Below are 25831 nucleotides of genomic sequence, written 5' to 3' on the forward strand. Positions count from 1 at the left end.
TCTATATACAGGTGTGGTAAATCCAAAACCGACCATAAGAAAACCGCGTAACGGACAGAGAAACGTACATTATGGCATGCGCGGGACTAAGACAGAAAACGAAAAAAATATCAAGTAGGCCATATTTTCAGCGCGCTGTTGCCAAACGCCAAGTTATTTTGTCGACGGTATTTGAGTGACACTTGGCGTTTGGCAACAGCGCGCTGAAAATATGGCCTACTTGATATTTTTTTCGTTTTCTGTCTTTCTCCTTCTCCTCCCTACGACTACTTCCTCAGTAAAACAAAATGGCAGACCACGACTCTAATATAAGCAACGTTTTTGAAGATTAACTAATAAAAATTTTTGTTTCAGGTGTTACATGCGGTGAAGACAGTTGTTGCAGTAATAAACTAGAAAATGAATTCGTCACGTACAGTCAATCCTTATTAGAAAAGTACGTAAGAGATTCAGTGGCCAAAGTTTCATCCCAATTAGAAAACAGAGCGAAAAGATTTGACGGTAAGTACCAATCAAACTTTCCTTTTGTCGACCTTTTAATTTACTTTGATGAATCGCTAACAACAAACATCGAATCAGAATAATTTTGAAACAATGCCTTTCATAGATGTCTGTTAGGTTAAAACGTTCATTCTTGCATGACGAAAGCCATAGTAATGAAGCAGCCCAGCCCTGTTGGCATTATCATTAGAGTCCCATCTACTTTCAATTCTATCTATAAATTTGTTACTGCCAACTTAAATTGATATCGCTGTTAAGTCCCAAATTGTAACATTAAAGGCCCCAGGTATATGATATAGTAGCCGACCGCTTGGTAGCCTTCCTAAATATCGTATTAACAAATTTACATATTTGTTTACCGTCGAAGCCATTTCTTCGTCATTAATATTTATGACATTTATTCCATATAATATATTTACATACGGTATCGATGTGCGACTGTTTATCCCACGACGGCTATCAATTTTGTCATTTTGCCTTCGCTGACAGCTGCTCATATACAGAAAAAAAGATAAATCGATGTTTCAATGTGTCAATATAGCATTTCTTGGGTTCTTAACGTTCACGCGGGCCTACCTACCTTGAAATATATCGCAGAGGCTTATTTAGGTAGAGTCTGGCGAGGTTTCAGTGGGGTTTTCTGGTTATCAAACCGACCCTGCTTTGATATGACCAAGGTGACATACATTTTCAATGATTGACATGTTTTATGACCACAAGATGTTCTAAGCCTTGTCGTAATGGTGGAGGACAGATCCTCATCAATATCACATTTTTACATTCCCCACACCTATAAACAGAAAAACATAGAAGAATTGATATTTTTCTGTAACCTAATTAACCCACCTTAATGAATGTCCAGGATAAAGCAGAACATTCTATTCACACTGCTCAATCCAAAAATCTACATTGTTTGGTATTTGATTTGCTTTTATACCCAGAAACTGGATGGACGGAAATAAAAGGGATGTAGAATGTCAATAGAGTAGGGCTGTGTTACTTATCTATAGTGTTGTTGATCATTTAATAGTAGACCAAACAATATTATTTGACTCTAAGCATTCTTTCTATCTACAGGGTGGTTCCAAGTGTCAATAATTCACCATTTGATAGCTAATCAAAAAATAAGTTGACTTGCATTATGTCATTTTTCTGAAAAACGTTTCCTAAGGAAGATACAGTCCTCCAAATTTCAATTTAAAAAATCGTTTTATAGTTTAAAACTGAACATTCAAGACTTGTGAAAGTCCAAATTTGTACTGAATAGTCTAAAAACTTTTTTACTACTAGGAATGGTCTTATGATTCGCTTTCTCAGACTGCTATCCTGGTTGAGTGTCTGAAACTGGCATTCAAGAACTAAAAAAAGTCCGGAAATCAAGACAAAGATTGTATTGTGCATGAAACTCATTTTTTACTACTAAAAATAGTATAAAAGTAGACTTTTAATGCTAGAACGGACCTTACTAGGACTAAAGAGAGTCCAAAAGTACCTTTTCAAGACTTTAATTGGTGTACAACTCAATTTTCTGGACTGGACAACAAGTCTAGAAGTAAATTAAATTTTCGGACTATTTTATTTCTAAAAATTAGTTCTCAAGACTATTATTGTAGCATTTGGTACCAACATTTTTTACTTTTATTACTGAAGAAACTTGACTTTTGGAAATAGTCTTAAACTCGATTTTTCAGTCTTAAAAAGCACTAAAAACAGTCTGAATTTCTTAGAGATGCTACAATTTATTGCACCTATGAGTGTAGAAGTCAATTTAATAGTGAAGAAGCTTGAAATAACATTTTCAAGATTATGGTCAGTGAACACACTGGCTTTTAGGCCTGATAAGTCAAACACTTTGTAAAGATAGTCTTGAAACTCGATTTGAGGCACTGAAAACAGCCTTAAAACACTAAAAACGATTCTAGTTTATTAAGAAATACCCGAATTTTTAGCACTGAGGTGTCTAGAAGTCGCTATAATAGTGACAAAGCTTGGAATGCCATTTTAAGTCTATGAAGAATGTAAAAATTGTTTTTTAAGTTTGCTATGTCAATAACTTGGTGAAGATAGTCTTGAAACTCGATTTTCCAAGCTGAAAGCAGTTTTAAAGCACTAAAATTAGTCCAGAATTCGAAGAAAATGAAAAGCAAAGTAAAAAGCACGAAAAGTTAGTTTTCAAGACAATTTTCATGAAATAATGTCAATGTCCTGCATCTAAGACTATTTTCAAGACTAGAATATTGAAATTTGTCTTCAAATTATGAAAACTTACTTCAAATGCAAATTTTAAGCTTCTGATGTCACTTTTCATTAGTTCAGTCACATTTTGGGGTTCAAGTCAATTTTTAAGGTTTAAATGTATGAATTTGTAGTAACAAGTTCTTGAAAAAGTAGTTTTTATGTCTACAAGTCAATTTTCAGTATTAAAGTCTCTCGATTTGCATGAAAAGTCAATTTTCAAAATTAAAGTCTTTTAGTTTGTCTGGAAACTATGAAAACTGGCTACAATAATATTTTTTAAACTTCTTAAGTGAATTTTCCGTTTCCAAGACAATTTTTAAGTTGGGTTGGGTTAGTTTTGGGTCTTTGACCGTAATAACTTGTAATAAAGTGCTTGTTCCAAATTTGATCAATATTGCTCCAACGGTCTGACAGTTATGACAAAAAAACGATTTTTTAAACAGAAATTTGAAGGACTGTATTTTCCTTAGGAAGCACTTTTCAGGAAAATGACATAATGAATGTCAACTTATTTTTTAATTGGCTATGGATTGGTGAATTATTGACATCTAAAACTGGACTACCCTGTATATTTACTAGGAATCAACTTTAGCTTTTCTACCTGTAACACTGAATTTTTTTAGATATATTCCGAAACATGATGGAGAATTCGAAACAAGAATTTCACGAAATGTTCGAGAGGACGTACGGCAAAATTTACCTACAGAATGCGGACGTGTTTAGCGACTTTTTCAACGAGCTGGAGACGTACTACAAAAAAGGGACCGTGCGATTGTCCGAAACTATGGACAATTTCTTTGGCATCCTGTACCAGCGAATGTTCACCGTCATTAATCAGCAATACAGTTTCGACGAAACTTACATGGGTAATTATTACTGTTTACTAATAATTTGTCCACAAATCTGGTTGCATGCCTGAAGAATTGTATTTTATGTTGCATATTTCCATTAATTAAATACGTGTTTTTATAGTTTGCGTCAGCAACCACATGTTGGAAATGAGACCGTTTGGCGATGTGCCCCACAAGCTGACGTTGCAACTGAAACGTGCCTTCGTAGCTACTCGGACCTTCTACAAATCGCTGATGAAAGGAGTGGAACTGCTAAGAGGAGTTCCCAGCGTCCGAATGGAAGACGAATGCTTGCAGCAACTTGTACGAATGCAAATGTGCGGTATTTGTAGGTACGAGAAGACAGCTTGCTCACCGTACTGCACAGACACTCTGAATTTATGCTTACGCCAACACGTACAACTGAACGAAGCCTGGGATAATTTTATAGGTTTGTAGATACTCTTATTGTTGCCCAACGTATTTGACAATTAAGTTTCAATCTCTAGGTGCTATTGATAAAGTGGGCGATCGCTTGATGGGACCCTACAACGTTGCCGCCGTAGTGGAACCGTTAAACATCAAAATCTCCGAAGCCATTATGAATTTCCAGGAAGTCGGCCCAGACGTATCGCAGAAAATCCAAATAAAATGCGGCACGCTAGGACTGAAACGATCAGTAAGAGAGGTGGAGGACAACGTTTCGTCTGAAGACACTACGAACGGTGAGATACCTCAACAGAACTATAAATTCAATCACGGAAAAGGCAACAAAGACAAAAAGCAGAAAAAAGGCCAGCAGCAGAGGGAGGATGCCACTCCCGGTCTGGAGAAAGTTATTGAGGACATTCAAAATGTAAGTATTTGTTGAACCAGTTTCCAAATTTTTAAGATCTGGATATATCCCGAGTCGTGTCAAGAAATCCTTTATACGGCTCGGGTAGGGATCGATTTGTTTGCTCACAGTTTACCGGAGCGAAGTTTATTAATATGACGGGTGAGCGCAGAAGAGGCGCGCGTTCACATCTGGTTCGGTTCCGCGCGTAAACAGAGACAGTGTTTGTTTAGTTTCGCGCTTTTTAACAGCGCCATTTGTCAATCGAGCTTATTCATTAGTTAACCGAGGTATCTCGGTTTTGTGGGAAGAATCTCCCGCATTCTCGTTATTGAATGACTGGAAAAAAAAAACGCGTTTTATATGCCTGAACAGTTCTTTAACATATGATGGCAATGTTGACATGTTTCAACTTCTTTCTTATGTGCTTTCATACTGACAATTGTAAACCAATAGAAAAATCAATTTTTATTTCTGTCAAACATTCCACAGGGTGTCCGTTTTACGAGCTCAACCATGAGGATTTCGGTTATGTGAAGAGAGATACAAAGTCGGTCAAATTAGGGCATTTTCGAGTTTTGTAAGATGTCGTTTTAAAAATTACAAAATTCCGACTACTTTCGGAATTATCTGGAAAAAAGCGAAATTTTGGAAAAACGTTTTTTTTGGACTTGAAGAGATAAATGAAAATGACTGACATATAGCCACTTTTTCTCCTCTACTAAGATGGTGGAGTCAAATTTGGAATCCGACGTTTTGATTTTGACTGAAACTCCGACTGGATGTCACTTGACGTCACATTTACTAATTCGGTGTAATATTATTATTAAAATGCCCTTTTCAAGTGAAGAAAAACGAGATATGCTAGAAATGTATTACGCATAGCATAGAAATGTACAAAGTACTTCAGAAACATACCTACAGCGGTATCTACACCATTTACACAGGTAGTTTAGAAAATATCACTTTGATTTTAGAAATTGCAAATTGTATTTAGTCTCTTGTATTTCAGAAAACGTCTGTTGGATATTAGAATAGTTATTTTAATTTCAGAATTTGTTACGTGTATTTTGAAAAAAGTTATTTCAATTTCAGAATTTTATTATGTTTCGGTGTGTTTATTAGTCCATTTTTTTAATTTAATATCAGCGAATTGTTCTATATGTAGTAACAATTACGAGTTACAAAACACCAACAAGAATAACTTTGTCAATGAATATAAAATTTACATCCAAACTGGCATATCTTCATTTGCTAAAACTTTTAATAACTTTGTAACAACGATAGCACAATTACCTTTCACAGATGTTAGTATGAAGATTTCTGATATACAACTTATATAGCGTGTCAAAAATCCAACTGATCTTTTCTGAAATTCAAGAAACTATTCTAAAATACAATTTGCAATTTCTAAAATCAAAGTTATTGTTCTAATATTGAATGTACCTTTTCCGAAATACAAGTGATATTTCTAAAATCCATCACATGGTTTCTAAAATGCAACTAACGCTTTCTAAATTACATATGTAAATGGTGTAGAAAGACGACAACCTGCGTGTTAACAATTTACTCACAGTAAAATGTCCGCTTTATTAACATTTTGCCTATTAACATGTCTTCTAGGCTTAGAAAATGCTCCAAACTCTGTTAAATTTCGATGAAGTACCAGAAAGTAATTTTGCGCTGGTTGTTGTCCTTCTGGAACTTATTGACTATGACTCTGGAAGGTTATTGTCGTCCAGTAGGGGTACTATGTAACTTGATAGAAATAGAAACAAAGAAGACTTATAGTAGGACATGGAAGTCAAAGGGAGATGAAGAAAGAAATTTCTTTTCTATTCCCTTGCATAGTTCCCCTGCAGGTGACCGTTAACGACCAACCCCTGGAGGTTATCTCGGAATATGTTTACCTAGGTCACAAAATGCAACTTGGCAAAGAAAATCAATCTTCTGAAATCACAAGAATAGGCCTCTCCTGGGCAGCCTTTGGCAGGGTAGGATTTATTCTTAAAACTAGTGAATTTCTTATAAATTTGAAAAGGAGAGTGTTTGATGCCCGTTTTCACATATGGACTAGAAACAATGGCAATTACCCGCAAATTTGCCAATAAACTGCAAACCACCCAATGAGCAATGGAGAGGGCTATGATAGGAATCACTCTAAGGGATAGAATTCGCAACGAGGAAATTGGTAGAAGAACCAACGGAGAGAGAGAGGAGGAGAGAGACCAAACGGAGCATTAGTAGGTCCCAGAGATGATATCCAGAATGTTGCAGGAATTGGACACGGACTGCTAGATATACTACATCCAGGAGTGGATAAATACAGGCTGAGAGGAAGAAGAAGAGCTCGTAAAACGGACACCCTGTATATAATTTACAACAGAAATAGAAATAGTAACCTTTGTAGGTGAATTTGGTAGTTAAAAGCAATCAAGTAATCTCTTGATAAAAATAGTCACGTAGCAGCAAGAATGGCTATTTTAACTTTAAGAAGAGTCACTTGTTCAAAATTCCTTTAGACCGTTGAATAAATACTCACGCGCTGACCTATTAATAATGTAACGATCCATGCAAATAACTTAATTCTTTCCTTTCAGCGAGTCAAAACGACTAAAAACTTCTGGATGCAGCTGCCTTATCATTACTGCAACAACGTTACAATTTCATCAGATCCTAGTGCGGAAGGGGAGTGCTGGAACGGTACCGATATATCGGCCTATGCTAAGCAACCGATAGAACCTGCCCCAACGCCCAACTCATTCCTCAGCCAGGTGTCCCACGAATTCACCATGCTCACCGATAAATTGCGCAAAGCTTACCAAGGCGAAGACGTGGAAATCGTCGACGACACGGAAGAAGGGTTCGAAACCAGTGGATCTGGTTCCGGCGACGATGAAGATGACGACGACGGCGAGAACCGTGAACCAGACAAGGACATCGTCTTCCATCCGGAACCGGCGGAACCGTCCACGCAGCCCCCGATCGGCAGCAGTTCGGTGCCGGAGGTGGTGATGGTGATGAACACGTCGGGCGCCTCCAGGTCGAAGGGTGGCATGTCGCTGACGAGGGCGCTCGTCCAGTATTTGTTGCCGATCGTGATGGTTTGGTTCGGCGGTGCCATTAAGGACTTGCTGTGATATTCGTGTGTAATTAATATTTACGTGTAAATACGGTAAATAGTCGTTTAGTATGGATGTGAGCGCGATGACGGACTCGGTCTAATGTCGCTCGAATCGCCACTTAGGGACCTTAGAGTGTGTAAGTGTACTTAGCCAAAGCATTTTTGGTGATGACGCGGTCGAAACGAGACGTAATCTTCCTTTAAGGTGTTGACAGAGCTTTATCACACTCTAGTTTAGTTTATGTAAAAAACGCTACAGTATAAAACTATTGTGACAACTTTACATAATACAAACTAGAGTGAACTTTCTGTAAACTACTTTTGTTAAACCTTAGTTACATTTAGGCTAAATTGGAGAGATATTAGGCCCAGTGGCATGTCAGTTGATCCTTTATATGGAGAAACGTGTGTGTGATGGCAGTGATAATAGAAGACTACTAACAAATAATAATGATGACCTGAAATTACAGTTCGCCCACCTGAACAATCAGAGAGGGAACGGTTGAGTGTCTGAGAAATCATTAGGTTTTCCTTCTTGACAAGGGCTAGTGTATATAAGGAAGGATAAAATTGGGGGTCCAAAAAGCTACATACTATAATAAATTTTTGTATAAATGCGTTAATCAAATGAAAGGTGGTCGTACTGTAGATTTTCACCTAGGAATCTTGTGTATATGTTTTGTAAGACCCTAATAACTGTACTTTTTTGTCATTTTACTTAAAACTGGCTTTAAATACTAAAAAAGGTGGTAAAAACAAGCAAGATGGTTTTAATAAACTATTTATTTATTTTGTACAAAATAAAAACATTTAGTAATAATTGTGTGTTTTTTTTGTTTATATTTAATGGAATTTACTAGCTAGATTTGTCAGTCAAAGGCGCTTCGTCCGGGTCTCGTTTTTAGGTACACGTACAAGACGATAAACACAAAAACTACTCCCAGACAGGGCAACACTATTGTTTTCAACTGTTTTTGCGTCTCCTGGTATTCTTTCTTCAGTTTTTGTTTCTCTTTTGAGGTGATTTTTGGTTTTCCGCCTTTCAGTGCTTTCGGCATTTTGTCTGAAAATAAAACAAATTCTGCTTTATAAAAAATCAAGACAATAGTATTACAAAGGTGTCTCAATTTTGCAGGAAATAAAAGTTTATCAAAATCCTTATTGTTAATAATAGGAATTGGTCTTGATTCATTACTCTAAAGTGAGAGTCAAATAGCAATATTTACTCAAGGTTTATAATAGCCAAAATCTCCTAACTTAAAGCCATCTATAAACCCAGACATCAAACACTAAAAAGCAAGTGCAGCTATTTGTTAGGACTTGCAGAAGAATCCAAATTAAGTAATACTATAGAGCTAAATGAAAGAAAAATGTGTTTGCCCTTTACCTTAGAATAAGGTAACCACTAACCATGATTTGGTCTTACTTAGGTCATTTAGGTTTGTAACCTGTTTTGGGAGGATAATAACTGTCTAATTTTGAAAACTTACCCTATTTTTTATTAATTCTAAGGCAGACAAATTTTGTAATTAACAAAATGCAGTTCCAAGCACAAGCCTAAATTTTAGCTGTAAATACAACTTTCTACACACAGTTCAAAGACCTACAGCTGGTCGAGAGAAAAAAGGGGCCATAGGCTTCAACTTATTTTACACTAGCAATAGTGAAATATGAGACACCCTTAATGTTTAGGACATGTCAACTGACTAAAATTAACATCGTCATACTTACCGGGACGCCTAGGAAACTTAAACAACCACTTCCTTCTGGCACTTCACCAGCAAAAGGTAAAATTATCTAAATAATCTTCAGGAAAATCCACATAAACACACTAAGGTTACGGAAACGTCATTTCTGGCCACGACAGCAAAACATGCAACAGGTGTTTTGTGTTCCTGCTCAAGTATGACAAAGTTGCAGCAAATAGTTGACAATCACGTGGTTGTAGATGCAGTAGCTCCTTTACTTGCCACGTGATTAATAACTTTATATTTAAAAAAGAAGATTTGAAAATCGTATGACGTAAGTGAAATTTCAAAGCATTAATGTCACTGTCAAATTTTGTTTATTTTGATCTTAAATAACAATATTCAAACAAAATGTTTTAAACTGTAAACAATGCAAGTTCTATGTGTTTTTCCTAATTTTTCAATTAGTTTTAATAAATTTGGTGATTCTAACTCATCAAAATTTGTTGAGCTTAATTCACAATAAAAATGGACAATCGGTGTCGTCTTTGCGCGGAGCCCTACCAGGTCAACATTGATATTCTAGAAAACACCCAGTTTCTCTCCTTAATCGACTACTTTTTTCAACTTAAATTAAGCGCAGACGATAAGTTACCGAGCGCCGTGTGCGAGAATTGCTACGACTTTGTGCAGCGTTTGTGGAGGTTTAAGGAACAAGTCGACCAAGCACAAATCCTACTAACTGAAGTTTGCAATAACATTTTGGAAGGTTTATGTAGTGCTGATAATGTGGTGTTGAGTAGAGACAATCCTGATGTTGCTCCAGCAGTTGTAGTAGAAAATGGTAATCTCAGTGTTGGTTGTGAAGTTTTGGGTCAGGAATCTGAAGTACTAGGCAATACAGAAGGTTAGTTTAGTTGAGTATGTACTAAAGATAAATGTAATTTGATGAATATTTTAGGTTTATCACCTGAAAAAAAATTCAATATAAAACTAGAAGAAGGTTCCAGAAAAAGTCTCTCTCCTAAAAAGGTAATGATTGTAATTTTAAGTTAATCATACATTTTTGTATAATTTTAACTGGCTGTGGCAAAAAAGACTGTTTATTGACTTATGCATGCAGATAAGAGGACATTCCATTACCACTAAAAAAAAGAAACCTGAGGATGCAGAAACTTTCCAAGAAATAGACTATGTCAACCCTGACGGCACTGTGGTACCGAAACCAGGAGTGGGGGGCTGGAACTCATATCCTTGGACTTGTTCAGAATGCAGTGCAATTTACTTTGAAATCGACGAATTACGCGAACACATATCAACTAGTCACAATATTAGTTCAGTCAGATATCTTTGCCTAGATTGCCCAAAGGTCTACTCAAAATATGTCAGTTTTGTTAGTCACGTCAAACACCACCGACCATTTTTAAAATACTGCTGTAACATTTGTTACAAGTGGTATTCAACCAGCAAAGAAGTGGAAGATCACCAAATTACACACAATGAAGAGTATCCATATCACTGTAATATTTGCGATAAACGTTTTCGCGTTCAGTCATTGTTAAACTTGCACACTAGATCACATTTACCTAGCGACGTTAAAAATTGCTTTCCTTGCAATCACTGTTCAAAGAAATTCGGTGAGTTAGTAACCAAATAAAGTAATAATTGACAATTGTGAGTTGCAAATTTCAGGCACTAAACCAAACCTAATGGCACACAAAAGAATTCACTTGGGTATTAAAGAGTACACTTGTGATCAGTGTGGGAAGAGTTTTGTTCAAAAAGGCAATCTGGATAATCATTTGTTGACTCACAATTCCGCCAGGCCCTTCCATTGCACAGTTTGCAATAAATCCTTCAAATCACTTGTAAGACTATACCAGAACTAGTAATAAATGCTAAGAATTAATGTTGAATATGTTTAGATTCGGCTGAGAAAACACGGCTCAATTCATTCCGGACTGAAACCTTATCAATGCGATATATGCGGAAGGAGATTTAGAGAACGGGGCACTTTGAAGGAGCACCACAGAATTCACACTGGCGCTATGCCATTTAGTTGCGAGTTTTGTGGAAAGTGTTTTAGGTTTAAAGGTGTATTGACCACACACAGAAGGCAGCATACTGGTAAGAGTATAATATACAGGTGTGGTAAATCCAAAACCGACCATAGGAAACCGTGTAACTGACAGAGAAAAGTAGATAATTGCATGCGCGGGACAAAGACAGAAAAGGAAAAAAATATCAAGTAGGCCATATTTTCAGCGCGCTGTTGCCAAACGCCGTAAGTAAGTTTGTCGAGGGTATTGAATACTTACGGCGTTTGGCAACAGCGCGCTAAAAATATGGCCTACTTGATATTTTTTTCCTTTTCTGTCTTTGTCCCGCGCATGCAATTATCTATGTTTCTCTGTCAGTTACACGGTTTTCCTATGGTCGGTTTTGGATTTACCACACCTGTTGTAATCATACTTAATTTATTTGTGTGTAAGTTATTCATAAATATTGCGACTAACTGGCTTTTTAAAATTCACACATTTTTAATTTAAAAAAGTTGTTACGAAAACAGGCGAGCGTCCATACTCGTGTACAGAATGTCAACACCATTTTACAAATTGGCCAAACTACAACAAACACATGAAACGGCGACACGGCATTAATACGAGCGTCAACTGCCGCTCCAAGCAGGATATTCCACCCACCGGCAAACCAAATCGAAATCCGCCTGGAACGGTGTTGGCCGCCCCTCAGCCAACTGGACCACCGTCTGTTCCAATAATCTGCCAAAGTAACACCGCCCAACTGGAGGTGTTTAGTGAACCTCCCAGCAATGCTGGATTTTACCCTGTGTTGGGTTTGTATGGTATTTCTGAAGATATGGCCAAAGTTGTGATTTAGAGTGAATAACAGTAGTTTTTAATTACTTTCAAACTGAAAGTTTATAAAAGTCAAAAGTTTTATAGTTAAAAGAAAATAGCAAATGTTCATTTAGGAGTAGAAAATGAATAAACCTGCAAATTAAAAACGTCATTAGCTTTATGATACTCATTAGTCATGTAATTGTATGTTTTACAGAATCTCAATGTATAGCCTACAACAGAATAGAGAGTAAGAAATAGTTTAAAAGAAGTGAAATAAACATTCCTGAAGAAAATATATATTCTCCATATTTTTTTAAAACTCTTTTCTGAGGAAATCTTTATATAAAAAAAACCTAATTATTAACCCATTTATTACTTCACAAAGTGTAAAAGTAAAATTCATAAAATTTAATTTGATTTAACATCAAATATCTTGGCAGTACCATCATCTGATGTGGTTAAAATCCTGCCACCATCAGCAAACACTGAAACACTAAAAATATCTGACTTGTGCCCAGAGAGAACATCCAGTAAAGTCCCTCCCTTGATGTCACACACATATACAGCTCCATCTGTAGCCCCTATAAAAACCCGGTGATCTGGTCCACTTTTAAGTAAAGTCACTGCACATTCAATCCTTGCTTGGTGTCTTAGAACAAACTTTCCCAACTGCCATACACACAACTGACCTGATAATGATCCTGTGACTATCACTCCCAGTTCATTGTTAAACAATGCAGCTTCAATTTCAGTCTCACCATCCAGAAGCACAGCCCCAATGGTTTTTCCATCAGTGATTTTAACTATCTGAGCTTTTGGAGCAATAACTGCTAAGGATCCATCTCCAGATAGGTCAATTGCTGTGATGGTAGTTGATTCAGTGTTGGTCCATATAGCAGAAGCTTCTTTAATGTCCCACAAGCGCAGCATTCCATCCTGATACCCAGCTAGTAACTGTTTTCCATTTGGGTGAACTTTAGCACAAGTGGTTGAAATATTTGAAGGTGAAGGTAGAACTTTGCAGTTGCCTGATGGTATCTGCCACACATATATATCACCAGACTGACAACCGCAAAACAATACATTAACTGTGGGATGCCATAACAGCCATTCCATATCATCACCCTCAAAACACCATACAAGCTTTTTGTCTTTACTTGACCACACTTGTATCAACCCACCCATATCTCCTGTAGCAATATATTGGTCATTGTGGTTGAATCCCACCTCAGTAACTGAATCTTTATGACCAGTGCACTCAAACAGTACTTCTCCACTACCAGTACTCCATACATAAGCAACATCATCTTCACCACCAGTTACTGCTATATGGCCATCTTTACTTACTACACCATTGAACACTGATTTAGTATGTTGAGTGAACGTAAAGCTTGATACGTCTACTACTTCGGCCTCTATAGCAACCTGATCTGTAGAAAACTCCTCCAAATCTTGAGGTCCTTCATCTTCACCATCTGAATAGATAACCTCAATATCTTCCAAGTCTTCAGGAAGGTGATCGTCTGTGTCCATGTCTTGCTTTTAAAGATGATACTTTGTAATTGCAGTCACCATGCTTTGTATTCAATTCAATTGGAGTAGAAAAACCAAAAATTGTGTTGATTTAAGTTTCACATAACCTAACCTATCAAACTTGAGTTGACATAACCTCAAATAAAGTAAAGTGTTAAGTGACACATTCTTCTTTTTCATTTGTAAAATTATGAAACTAACCTAACCTAACTAAGTGGTTGTTACTGTTACAGTTACATACAAATTTCAAACAACAAAACAAATCAAATTTTAACTCTCTTTGATAAATTATTAAGATAATCGACTGTACAATATTACTGGATATGCGTGACCAACTTTTGTTTATTACGTCCTTTGTAAAAGAATACAACTATCCTTCAGTGGAGCTGATGGACGAAGAGGAACTGTTCCAAGTCTTCAGTGCATCCAACAGAGTTTTTATGTTGTCTTGGGCTTTAAGCAAACTAAATTTTGAACTGTACGGGTACCTTTCATTTAATCAAAGGCAAAAAGATATAAAAAATGTTATAGCCAAAGCTCTGGATGACCATGGATTTTGTTATGAGAACCAAAGTATGAAGTTTGTTGATGGTCAACTAGAGTTCCCTGAACAGGTACCTAAATTTCACACTTTATTAAAATAACCATTAATCTACAGACCATTTTAGATTTTAATTATATACAGGTTGTTCAAGTACATTGATTTGCTACAAAGGACAAAAACAAGTAACTTTAGTGAAACCTCTGTAGAACCAGTTACACTAGATGAAATTCAAGAACTTCAAAGTTTTAATGTTAACTTTTTTCCATACTGTGTTGCCACTGACCAATTAGCTGAACAATCAGACTTAAGTGACCAATTTACACAGTATCTCAATAAAGTTAAGAATAATAGAGAGCAAAAGTTATTTAATCAGTCACAGCCAAAAGCAGAGTTGCCCAATGTTGACCAGTTGAAACAAATGGTTTTGAGAATTGACAAATCTTTGAGATCGTTTAAACACAGTGTTTTCTCCATAGTGGTAAATGAAGATTCAAAAAGTATAAAAACATTTGATTTTGATTGTAATCTTTCTGAAGTTTTGAACAATGGTGCAAAAGATTTGTGTTCAGTAAGGCAGGTGGGTAATATGGTACAATGTTGTATGTAGAGATTTGTATATAAGACTATATTTTTTAGCTTACAAAGAATTTAAGTATGGATGTGAGGGGTTTAGGAGATATTGAAATCCCAGAAGATGAAGCATCACACATTTCTGCTGGTTTGGCTGAGTATATTGATATTTTATGAATCATTGTTAATTATTGAATACTTAGTTATTTATATGCAGTGGAGTTGAAGAAAGGTGATTAACCTTATGTAATGAATAGAACAGGGCTTTATAAGCAGAAAATGGATTTTTTATAAATTCATTTCATTACTTTTTCCATAATTTAAACCATTAGAAATTCTTGCAAGCCAACATGCAGAATGACAATTTTTACAGGTCAGCAAATTAGGAAATCCCCTAAAGCATTGTTGTTTTCATGGTCATTGGTTGGTGTTTTTAGCTGGCACCAACAGTTGTCAGTTGTATTGACAACGTGTATTATTATGGCTTAATTGAAGCAATTATAATAAGTACCTACTATTATAGGGAACCTGACAAATGAAGTGGTGTATGATCGGAAAACGATACGGTATTAATATTGCCTTATACTACTGCAAGCAGGTAAAAAAGTTTAAGTTTAAAGTATTGTATTAAGTGTGATTTTTATCCATGATCTTTAGTATCTTTTCAAAGTGAGGGCTTTAAAATTAATGAAATGATGAGTTTTTCCAGTTTAGCATAGGCTTATATGTTTAATAGGAGTTATTTGTAAATAGTATATTATATTACAAGCAGGAAATGATACTCTTATCTCCCCATGTGTAGAAGAGTAAATCCTATGGGGAAATGATCACATTTCCTAGGATGTAGGAAATAAAAACTAAAAAATACTATTAGGAAATATCTTATTTAATCGATTTTGTCAAATAATGATGACGTTATTTGTCAGACGTAGAAAAAGTTAAATAAGAAACACGCACATTTAAAAAAAAAAAATATGTTGTCGGATTACAATATTTAAAACAGTTTCTAAATAGCTCCGGTTTCTGTGAGATCGGTGAAACGTGGTTCCCTGTGAAATACACTAACAGTGCAAAAAATTGAAGGAATTTGCTGGTTTGTTTATTCGAAACCCGCCTAGATCGGCAGCAATTTTAGAATCGATACAAGTGCGCACAAGAAGTAAAAAAGGTTAGGGCAGTGTTCTATTTAAAGGCAATGCAAAATCGGTTGTGAATATTTGGTGCCTTAACTTCGCTTGTTCAAGCGAACATGGTCGATACTGTTGTGGTTTATGGTGTAAAAGTATTTACATATAGGTTAACCGACGCTTTTCCGTTTAATAAGTGATTAGCAAAATGAATTTAATTCGTCTAATAACACCATCCCGCTAATTAAACAAGCCATTTATGGCGAATATAGAATTCAAGGATGGGCGTTCAGAAAAAGTTAAATAGTATGTTTCTTAAGGTATGTTATGTCAATGCTTTTTTTTTTAATAAACTCGTATGTGACGTAGAATTTACTAATCATTAACTATGCACGTACACGTTATTTGGAATAAATTGTAAACAGCAAAGTCCGTGTTTGTCCAAAAGTCGAATTTGTGTTTTAAAAAGTTTCTCTAAATTTTATCGTTTTCGGCAGAGCATCGTTACATTGAAATTTAAAATTTTGAAAATGCGCTCATAATATAGAACTTAAATGTGTATGTTAGGACACTGTGTTACCCTAACATACACCTGCTACAGCCTTCCAAACATTGAAAATTTCGACAAGAATTATCGACACTGTAGTAGCAAAATCGAAAAATGAGTTACGAGGGTTGCTGAACCAAAATCCGTTGTTATCACTGATTCATGTGTTTCTCTTGCTCTTCAGTTAGTTTTATGTAGGATAGTTTCTCAAATACAGTACTTCACATTCTTAGTTAGCCACCCGGTACATATCGATTTAAAATGGCAACTAAAAAATATCATAATGTAATCTTCACATGTTATTTTAGGTTCATCAAAAAAAATAACGCGTTTACATAGAAAATCACTTAAAATAACAAATAGCTTGTAATATTTGTTTTTCTAGTGCTTCTAAACTGTGAATATTTAGATATGTGTATTTGTTTAATAGGATGAGCAAAATAAGACTAAAAAATCTGAACAACATGGAGGTTGGCTGAAGCGCAGATGGTGCAACAACAAATATTCTTCAGAGATATGTGTTTCGATATAAAACCATCTACAGTGTGTCCAGGATAAGCAGGTCTACTATGGGGAGAAAAGTTGGGGTTTACGGGGTGTTTGAAAAACAGTATATGGTTTACGTTATTTAACATAAAAATACTGCCATCATCAATGTTCATGGTTCACTTGGACACCCGAAATTATCATTTAGTAGGAATTATGTCTATGTGTAGTTTTTGGAGGAACAACCACTTTTTAGCCCAACCTGTATATTATCTAACTTCTTTAGCATTTGAATTGATAAACATTTTTTTTTCAAACCTGAATCCTGGGAATTACTTTTTGTTGGTTCTCTGATTAGTGATCCTATGCTGCTGTTAATACATGACGCCCCATAACCAATCCCATTTAATTCATATTTACCATTTAAGCCTCCGGGGGAATACTATATCGAGGTGACAAAGTCCAATCGATTTTTTTGTATTTCAGGTACAACAAATGAGTAGAAAAACGCGAACTGTGATACTTTTGATAATGATATTTTCAACGTTATTTATTTGTAATAACAACTTAAAGTCTGACCAGTACAAGTCCGAGCGTTTTTCCAGTAAGCAATTTGACTATATTTTGGAGTGTTTTTTAATATTGGATTGTCCGATTTTAGAAAATGTCCCGGCCAAACCTGTGGAATACCTTATAAACACAACATTTTGCAAAATACCCAAGTTAAATCCGTTCAACGAGGACGTATTACCGTACGTTTGGAAGGAGGAGTTGATAGAATGTTCCGACAAACCTTTACTCACCTACATAGAGCAAACGAGCGTCGACTCAAAACTGAAAATTAATCAATCTGTGATACATCTCTATAACAGTTTCGGTTTGACCTGCTGCTACTCTTATATATTGAGGGACAATGGAGACTTTAAACTCAGGTAAGACATTTTTAATCAACTTTGAAATGCTCCAGCAGAAAACAAGCATTTTTTACGTCATTTCTTCTTGTGATAATTATATTCATGATTTTTTTCTAATTTAATATTTATCAGTTTTATTGAAAAATAAAATTTTCAATATATCAGTTACGGCACTATAAATCAATCAATGAAAAATAAATCTGACATAAAGTCTTTCTGTCCTTAACTTCTAGAAAGTGTTAAGCCTAGTTTATAAAACAAAAATTTAATTGTAGTAATAGTATTAATATTAGTACATAATAAGAATAGAATCAATGTTTATGACCTAAGAAGTTTATAAAAAAATAATAATTTAATTTTAGTATTAGTAATAATTGAATTTACTTAAAATTCAAAATTTCTTATGGCTAATACTAAAATTAATTTGCTTTTTTTGCACCTGTTGTATTGACAAGTGAATCACAAAAATGATTGCTTCCACATGATTTTATTAACTTTTTCGTTTTTATTTAATATTTTTTATTTATATACTGGCACTTGTCAGGGTATATGTTTAGTCTTCAGCTAAACATATATCTTAATGTTATATAAATAATCAGGGTAATTAAGGACAATCATAGTTTATAGATCTTTTAACATTCCATAATTACAATTAGTAAGCAAAACAATAATTGTTTAACTATATTCAAAACAGCCTAACGTAGCGTTCTATATTAATTAACAGTGGTTGCAATAATTATAGTTCAGCAGCCATCAAACTGTTTACTGTTCTCGCGGAGTGAGTTGTCAAATTTGTACTGAATAGTCTAAAAACTTTTTTACTACTAGGAATGGTCTTATGATTCGCTTTCTCAGACTGCCATCCTGGTTGAGTGTCTGAAACTGGCATTCAAGAACTAAAAAAAGTCCGGAAATCAAGACAAAGATTGTATTTTGCATGAAACTCATTTTTTACTACTAAAAAGAGTATAAAAGTTGACTTTTAATGCTAGAACGGACCTTACTAGGACTAAAGAGAGTCCAAAAGTATATTTTCAAGGCTTTAATTGGTGTACAACTGAATTTTCTGGACTGGACAACAAGTCTAGAAGTAAATTAAATTTTCGGACTATTTTATTTCTAAAAATTAGTTCTCAAGAGTATTATTGTAGCATTTGGTACCAACATTTTTTACTTTTATTACTGAAGAAACTTGACTTTTGGAAATAGTCTTAAACTCGATTTTTCAGTCTTAAAAAGCATTAAAAACAGTCTGAATTTCTTAGAGATGCTACAATTTATTGCACCTATGAGTGTAGAAGTCAATTTAATAGTGAAAAAGCTTGAAATAACATTTTCAAGACTATGGTCAGTGGACACACACTTTTAGGCCTGATAAGTCAAAAACTTTGTAAAGATAATTTTGAACTCAATTTGAGGCACTGGAAACAGCCTTAAAACACTAAAAACAGTCTAGTATATTAAGAAATACCCGAATTTTTAGCACTGAGGTGTCTAGAAGTCGATTTAATAGTGACAAAGCTTGGAATGCCATTTTAAGTCTATGAAGAATGTAAAAATTGTTTTTTAAGTTTGCTATGTCAATAACTTGGTGAAGATAGTCTTGAAACTCGATTTTCCAAGCTGAAAGCAGTTTTGAAGCACTAAAAATAGTCCAGAATTCGAAGAAAATGAAAAGCAAAGTAAAAAGCACGAAAAGTTCGTTTTCAAGACAATTTTCATAAATCTAATGTTAGTCCTGCATCTAAGACTATTTTCAAGACGAAAATATTGAAATTTGCCTTCAAATTATGAAAACTTACTTCAAATGCAAATTTTAAGCTTCTGATGTCACTTTTCATTAGTTCAGTCACATTTTGGGGTTCAAGTCAATTTTTAAGGTTTAAATGTATGAATTTGTAGTAACAAATTCTTGAAAAAGTAGTTTTTATGTCTACAAGTCAATTTTTAGTATTAAAGTCTCTCGATTTGCATGAAAACTGGTTACAAACACAATTTTTAAGCTTCTGAAATTTTTATCTTTTCTAATTCAATTTTCAAAAGTAAAGTCTTTTAGTTTGTCTGGAAACTATGAAAACTGGCTAGAATAATATTTTTTAAACTTCTTAAGTGAATTTTCCGTTTCCTTTCGGGTTTGTTTACCCATTTATTGTTTTCAACTGACTTATTGGGATTCGTTAAATTATTTCAATAGAAATTGCCTCAACATAGCCCTATAGAAGCCCTACAATTATTGATACTAAGTATGTCTCCATATATGATGACTTGATTCATATGGTTTATTGACGTCAGCATTGGGCAATCAAATAGTGTTTTATTTTTTAAAACTACCTTTGGCATTGAAAAGATATTGATATCTTTTTATCACACAAATCACTGCTGGTATTTTTTTTACAGGGATGTTAAAAAATAGATAGTTTGTAGGTAGTTAATTGTTGAGCGGTTTTTGTTTTTGGGGAATTAATCAATTTTGAATGATTGACTGGCGGTTTTTTGGAAGTCAAGTAAAGAAAGAAGATTAGAAATAATAAGCCTCGAATTGATTTGAGTATTCCGCTGGAATTCGAGAGGTCTACACCGAGCGTGTTAATTAGGCTACATCCCTTGAGGAGATCAAGCGAATTGGTCGAGGCGTGTGACATTAAATCCACAAATCTCACCAGGAAGAGCTAACATTATCTTTGGAAGACGTCCTGCTGCAGCAGGGGAAGAAGATTGTAAAAAGCCAGAGGTTTCCACGTTCTTCGAGACCGTCTCGGGTTTGAGATAAACCCTTTGGCATCACAGCAGATAAAGAATTATTCTATAGTGCGGGGAGAGAGGGCGTGACGTGCGGTGATATTAAAAGAACAGTAACAGACTGTAAGTAAAGTAATTTCTTTTTAGAAGTAAGAATCTTTCGAACTCATAGATAACAGTATTGTAGCAGTAATTTTTAGTTTTGTATTTTGTGAGAGAAGGTAATTATATAATAGGTTAGTTTAGGTTTATTCGTTGTCCTAATAACACAACGTTTTGGCATCCCTGTATGGTATTTCTTGTTTTGCTGAATTTAAATTCTAAATTCATTTGTTATTTTATTTTGTGGTTCGACACTAGGAGTGATTTTTTTTGTGAGGTAAAAATGTTCAAAACAAACGGGCCTTCTTGTACTGTTGGAGAGAACCGGGACGGCAGTCAGGAATCCGTTCAGGAAAGTGAGGTGGACATTATAATGCAAATTAATAAATCCAACCCATTTCTCTCCACGTCATGACAAGGAAGGTCATCCAGTGTGAATCATAACAGCATCTAGGAGTAAAACGACATTTTAATGTAAAATTGATCATTATTGAATTGATAAGATTTACATTAATTAGTAACTTACTAATATTTTTGTTACAGCTATTCAGCTTGTGTCTACTTTGACAACGAAGTGGAAATTGAGCTTCCACATATTAAAGTAGTATGCAGAAATCACTTTTTTTGGAAAGTGTACGAAAACGTCCACACTGCTATAAAGCCTAAGACTTACGTCTCAAAAACTGCTAATTATCTTGATCAAAACCCGATCAAATGGCGAATAATCATGTTGGGTATGGACAGTATGTCCAATTTGAACATACAGCGCACAATGCCAAAAGTGCACGCGCTTCTAGAAGGCCAATTTATAAGCTTCAGAGGCTACAACAAAATCGAAGACAACACTTTCCCGAATTTAATGGCAATATTTACGGGGCGCAGTTACTCCACCCTTGAACCAAATTGTCTAATGAATGAAACCTTCGACCGTTGCAACTTGATTTGGAAAGAATTTGCGAACAGAGGGTACATAACAGCGTATGGGGAGGATGAACCATCTATAAACACTTTTACTCTATCGAAAGAAGGGTTTTTTGAACCGCCCACCGACGTGTATCTAAGACCGTATTTCCTGGCCGCTTACAAACTTTCTAAAAAAATTAAATCGACCATGACGGTGTGCTCAGGCCCTGAAACTACGACTTCCAGAATGTTCAACGCCGCTAAAAGCTTTCTGCAGAATTTCAACGAGGAACCAATATTTGCTTTCTATTGGCTGAACAGTTTCAGTCACGACAGCGTAAACGAACCAAGTGCCATGGAGGAATTGGTGTTGAATTTTTTGACCAGTTCTACAGTCACCCAGGCCATGGATAATTCCATTTTTGTGGTGTTTAGCGATCACGGTTTCCGATTTGGTGATATACGATTCACTTATTCTGGATGGCTTGAAGAACGTCTTCCATTTATTTACGTGCGATTTCCCAAGTTATTTCAGGTGAGGAAGTTTGTTAGTTATAATTGGTTGTATGTGCATTAATGTCTTGAATGGCGTGAAAAGATTACTTTTTTGATATGAAAACTCTTATTTCGTCACTGATATTTTCTATTTTCGTATTTCAAGACTCAAATTTCCAACTTCTTTTAAGTGTCAAAGGTTGACATTCATTAGGACGATCTTTACTTTTGAGACTTTTGGATTCTTCCCTCCTTAATGGCTTGTAATATTCGATATTTCTCTCCCCTTATGGCAAGTCCTATATTTCCAACTTTGTCTCTGTATGGTTGGAATTATTTCTCTCTTCTTATGCATATGTCTCATCACTTCCATATTGGATATTCTCTCCACCCAGGAAATCCTCAGTATTCGCCGGCATATCCACATTATCCATGTTAATTCCCTTCAGAGTACATGCCTCCATCCCACAGTATAGTACAGGGTGCTGCATTTTCGATGGTTCTACGGGGTACAGAGAAAACGGTAATAGATAGAAAAAAAGTAGCATACGTGTTCTGATCTCTTTTTCTGAGCTGAGATGACTGGCGAAAAGTGGGCGGCGCAAACTTCTTACTTACTTCTTCTTCTCTTCTGTATTTCAGTTCCTCTTAAAGTTATCAAAAAAGGAAGAACGGTTCCCGGTAGAAGTTTTCATGTAGAATCCAATGGTGTAGTCAGTTTTTTTCTATTCCATTTAGTTTCTGACATATGACAGTAAGTTACATTTGTTTAAATGGAACATCCTATATATTTTTAGGACATTTAATTCTGTTGATTTTTACCTATTCAACGGTGTATTACAACATATAAGTTTGTAGAGGTTAATCCTGTTATTTTAAAAAAAGACCTTTGCTAAGCTAAAAAAAGGCCAATATCTAAAATACCAAACAAAATCGGAAATCATATAAACTAACCCATCAGAAAATTAAATATTTTTAATAAATCTTATTAAAAATCTAAGTTACAAACAGTTCTACCGTCACTTTAATAAGAAAAGTGGCCATTTCTATTTTCTACAATTTTTAAGGTGGAAGTTGAAAAAACTGTTTATAAACGACATGTTAATATGAACATAGCCAAATTTTGTTTCGAATATGGGTATTTTTATACATATTATTTAGCACTTTTTTGTTAAGGAAGCGCTTTTTTTCTAATTACCAAGATTAACGTTTACAAACTTATATGTTTTAATACACCGTTGAAAAAGTAAAAATCATCAGAATTAAATGAACTAAAAATATATAGGGTGTTCCATTTAAAAAAATATAATTTAGTGTCATATGTCAGAAACTAAACGTAATAGAAAAAAACTGACTACGCCATTAGATTCTACGTCAAAACTTCTACCGGAAACCGTTTTTCCTTTTTTGATAACTTAAATAGCAAATGAAATACAGAGGAGGTTCCAAAATTACCAATTTTTTAAAGCCCCCCGTATCTTTGAAACAAAAGAAGTTTGCGCAGCCCACTCTTCGCCAGTCATCTCAGCTCAGAAAATGAGATCGGAACACGTATGCTACTTTTTTTCTATCTATTACCGTTTTCTCTGTACCCCGTAAAACCATCGAAAATGCAGCACCCTGTACAGATAGCACATACAGGTGTGGTAAATCCAAAACCGAACATAGGAAAACCGCGTAACGGACAGAGAAACGTATATTATTGCATGCGCGGGACTAAGACAGAAAACGAAAAAAATATCAAGTAGGCCATATTTTCAGCGCGCTGTTGCCAAACGCCAAGTATCACTCAAATACCGTCGACAAAATAACTTGGCGTTTGGCAACGGCGCGCTGAAAATATGGCCTACTTGATATTTTTTTCGTTTTCTGTCTTAGTCCCGCGCATGCAATAATGTACGTTTCTCTGTCCGTTACACGATTTTCCTAAGGTCGGTTTTGGATTTACCACACCTGTATAGCATCTCACCAGTCGTATCTGAAGGTCTAAGAAAAATCTCTTCATTCTTACAAATGTGCTTCTGGTTCTTGAGAGGTATCATTATTTTCAATAATGGTTGTATTTAGGTTAATTGTATTCTCTTACTTCAATAGTTCTTTTGTAGATCTTCATTAGTTCTAGCTGAAATAACTGTGTCGTCGCGTATCTCAGTATATCTCATCTTTGTATTTCTATTTCTTCTTATGTTATGTCTTATGTAATACTGCTTTTTGACAGGTACTGGTTTGAAATTATTCTTGTGTCTTTGAAGTCTATCCTTCTCTTTACTATAATGTTTCGATGAGTATGCTGTGTCTTACGTTATCAAAAGCTTTAATGTAGTCTGTCCAAAAGAATCCAAATATTATATAGCTGTTATCTATATCAAGCTTCCTCAATATTCTATTATGGACCACTTTTAACAGGATTTGCAGAGTGTGCTTATTGTGCGATAGTCAAAAAATGTGGAAGATTAGCAGGACCATTAAGCAGCAACTTAAGACACTGTAAATCTAATGGTATGGTCGTCTTTATCCACCCATATACGTCCTGTAAACTGTTTATTAACCACCTGCACTTTACAACCAGAATTCAAATACATCAATTGTACGTTTTGTTTTGAATTCTTCTAGGATACCTACTCAGATTTGGTGAAAAACTTCAAGTTGAACGCTCAACATCGTCTGACTACTCCGTACGACTTCTACATGACGTTGCAGCATATTTTGTGGCTAACCGACCCAACCTATTCCATTCAGCCTAGTCGTGGATGTCCCAACTGTCATTCGTTATTCGAGCTGGTGTCGTTTAATCGTAGCTGCGAAGACGCCGGCATCGAGCAACATTGGTGCACTTGCGGTGGATACACTACCATCTCCGTCACCGATCCCCAAGTAGTTAAGGTGGCATCGTTTGTCATTGGTGAATTGAACCAGTTGATTCAGGATGAGGATGAAGGCTACAAGTGCGCCGAATACTCGTTACGATCAATTGAATCGGTTGGAATGACCGAGAGTGCTGGAGGACGAACGTTTTTGATGTTAGTGCAAACTTATCCGAACGCCATGTTTGAAGCTACCGCGAGGTGGAGAGACGGCCAGTTTACCTTATTGGGAAGCATGAGCCGATTGAATAAATACAAAGATTACAGTCAATGCGTCACGAATAGCGTTTTGAAAAAATATTGTTTCTGTGATAGTTGGTGGGCCAAAATGGCCAGCCATGTCTGCTATGTGCTTAAATGTGCCTTGTGATTCCATTACGGCCTTATCGAAGTGCTTACTGCATATGTGAAACGTATAGTTGTGGTGTTGGTGCCTTTATACAGAGAGGTTGTGTTGGGCAACATGCGATTGTCTATTCGATGTTACATAAATATGGTATTTTAAGACCCCGTTTGTTTTGACGCTCCATGCAGAGCGAGTTTGACGTCACGATGACGGAATTTGACAGGTTTCTTAAATTTGCACGCTCCATATAGTGCGTCAAAATGAATGCGGCCTATGTTAAGAGAAGAAAAGTATTTATTATATAAATAAGCTACGCTTTTTGCCTATACACTGTGTTACAAATAGGTACTGGAGCTTTGATTTGTATTCAATGAATATAATAAAGTAAATATCCACTGTTAATTATCGTCATTTTATGTTCAGACTGTCCTGGGGGCCTATTCTTGAAAGCAGGGAACGGAATTCTCAAGTGAAGTGTTGATAGAATGTGACAGAAGAAGCTGACAATGGCGGGCCTGTCACATTCTACAGGTCTTTCTCTTGATAATTCCCTTCCCTCGTTTCAAGAATACCCTCCCAACGTG

General features: G+C 35.5%; 5 protein-coding genes across 9 annotated transcripts in view; 4 read left to right on the top strand and 1 right to left on the bottom strand.

Annotated features, from left to right (window-relative positions):
* The window catches only part of dlp (glypican dally-like), a 39255-nt gene extending 30907 nt beyond the window's left edge, over window positions 1–8348 (top strand). For all 3 annotated transcript variants that reach the window (XM_081973088.1, XM_081973089.1, XM_081973090.1), the window contains 5 exons: window positions 355–501; window positions 3363–3605; window positions 3712–4020; window positions 4079–4425; window positions 7005–8348. In XM_081973088.1, the coding sequence (XP_081829214.1) occupies window positions 355–501; window positions 3363–3605; window positions 3712–4020; window positions 4079–4425; window positions 7005–7544 (1586 nt within the window). In that variant the 3' untranslated portion in view covers window positions 7545–8348. The remainder of the gene's footprint in view (window positions 1–354; window positions 502–3362; window positions 3606–3711; window positions 4021–4078; window positions 4426–7004) is intronic.
* A 1232-nt stretch (window positions 8349–9580) lies between these two features.
* On the top strand, window positions 9581–12374 carry LOC145724699 (uncharacterized). 2 transcript variants are annotated; one of them, XM_081973095.1, is made up of 6 exons: window positions 9581–10123; window positions 10178–10248; window positions 10340–10853; window positions 10909–11084; window positions 11142–11343; window positions 11771–12374. In XM_081973095.1, exons 1-6 carry the CDS (start codon window positions 9745–9747, stop codon window positions 12112–12114), a joined length of 1686 nt encoding a protein of 561 aa, XP_081829221.1. In that variant the 5' UTR covers window positions 9581–9744; the 3' UTR covers window positions 12115–12374. The 2 variants fall into 2 exon arrangements, with proteins under 2 accessions (XP_081829221.1, XP_081829222.1); XM_081973096.1 differs by having other exon boundaries at window positions 9584–10123; window positions 11786–12374.
* Window positions 12375–12431: 57 nt separating this feature from the next.
* Window positions 12432–13744, bottom strand: LOC145724701 (angio-associated migratory cell protein). Its single transcript, XM_081973098.1, has one exon. The coding sequence runs from the start codon at window positions 13608–13610 to the stop codon at window positions 12486–12488; it is 1125 nt and encodes a 374-aa protein (XP_081829224.1). The 5' UTR covers window positions 13611–13744; the 3' UTR covers window positions 12432–12485.
* Window positions 13745–13816: 72 nt separating this feature from the next.
* Window positions 13817–15004, top strand: LOC145724705 (uncharacterized). The gene is made up of 3 exons (XM_081973102.1): window positions 13817–14224; window positions 14279–14731; window positions 14791–15004. Exons 1-3 carry the CDS (start codon window positions 13934–13936, stop codon window positions 14899–14901), a joined length of 855 nt encoding a protein of 284 aa, XP_081829228.1. The 5' UTR covers window positions 13817–13933; the 3' UTR covers window positions 14902–15004.
* Window positions 15005–15108: 104 nt separating this feature from the next.
* Window positions 15109–25649, top strand: LOC145724695 (uncharacterized). 2 transcript variants are annotated; one of them, XM_081973086.1, is made up of 5 exons: window positions 15109–15322; window positions 17371–17488; window positions 17546–17816; window positions 21183–22077; window positions 24651–25649. In XM_081973086.1, the coding sequence occupies exons 1-5, from the start codon at window positions 15260–15262 to the stop codon at window positions 25269–25271; spliced, it is 1968 nt and encodes a 655-aa protein (XP_081829212.1). In that variant the 5' UTR covers window positions 15109–15259; the 3' UTR covers window positions 25272–25649. The 2 variants fall into 2 exon arrangements, with proteins under 2 accessions (XP_081829212.1, XP_081829213.1); XM_081973087.1 differs by lacking the exon at window positions 15109–15322 and adding an exon at window positions 15653–16171.
* Window positions 25650–25831: the final 182 nt, after the last annotated feature.

Source organism: Ips typographus, linkage group LG2 (assembly GCF_016097725.1).
Source record: "Ips typographus isolate SLU linkage group LG2, UJ_Ityp_2.0, whole genome shotgun sequence".
In the NCBI taxonomy this organism is placed as follows: Eukaryota; Metazoa; Arthropoda; class Insecta; order Coleoptera; family Curculionidae; genus Ips; species Ips typographus.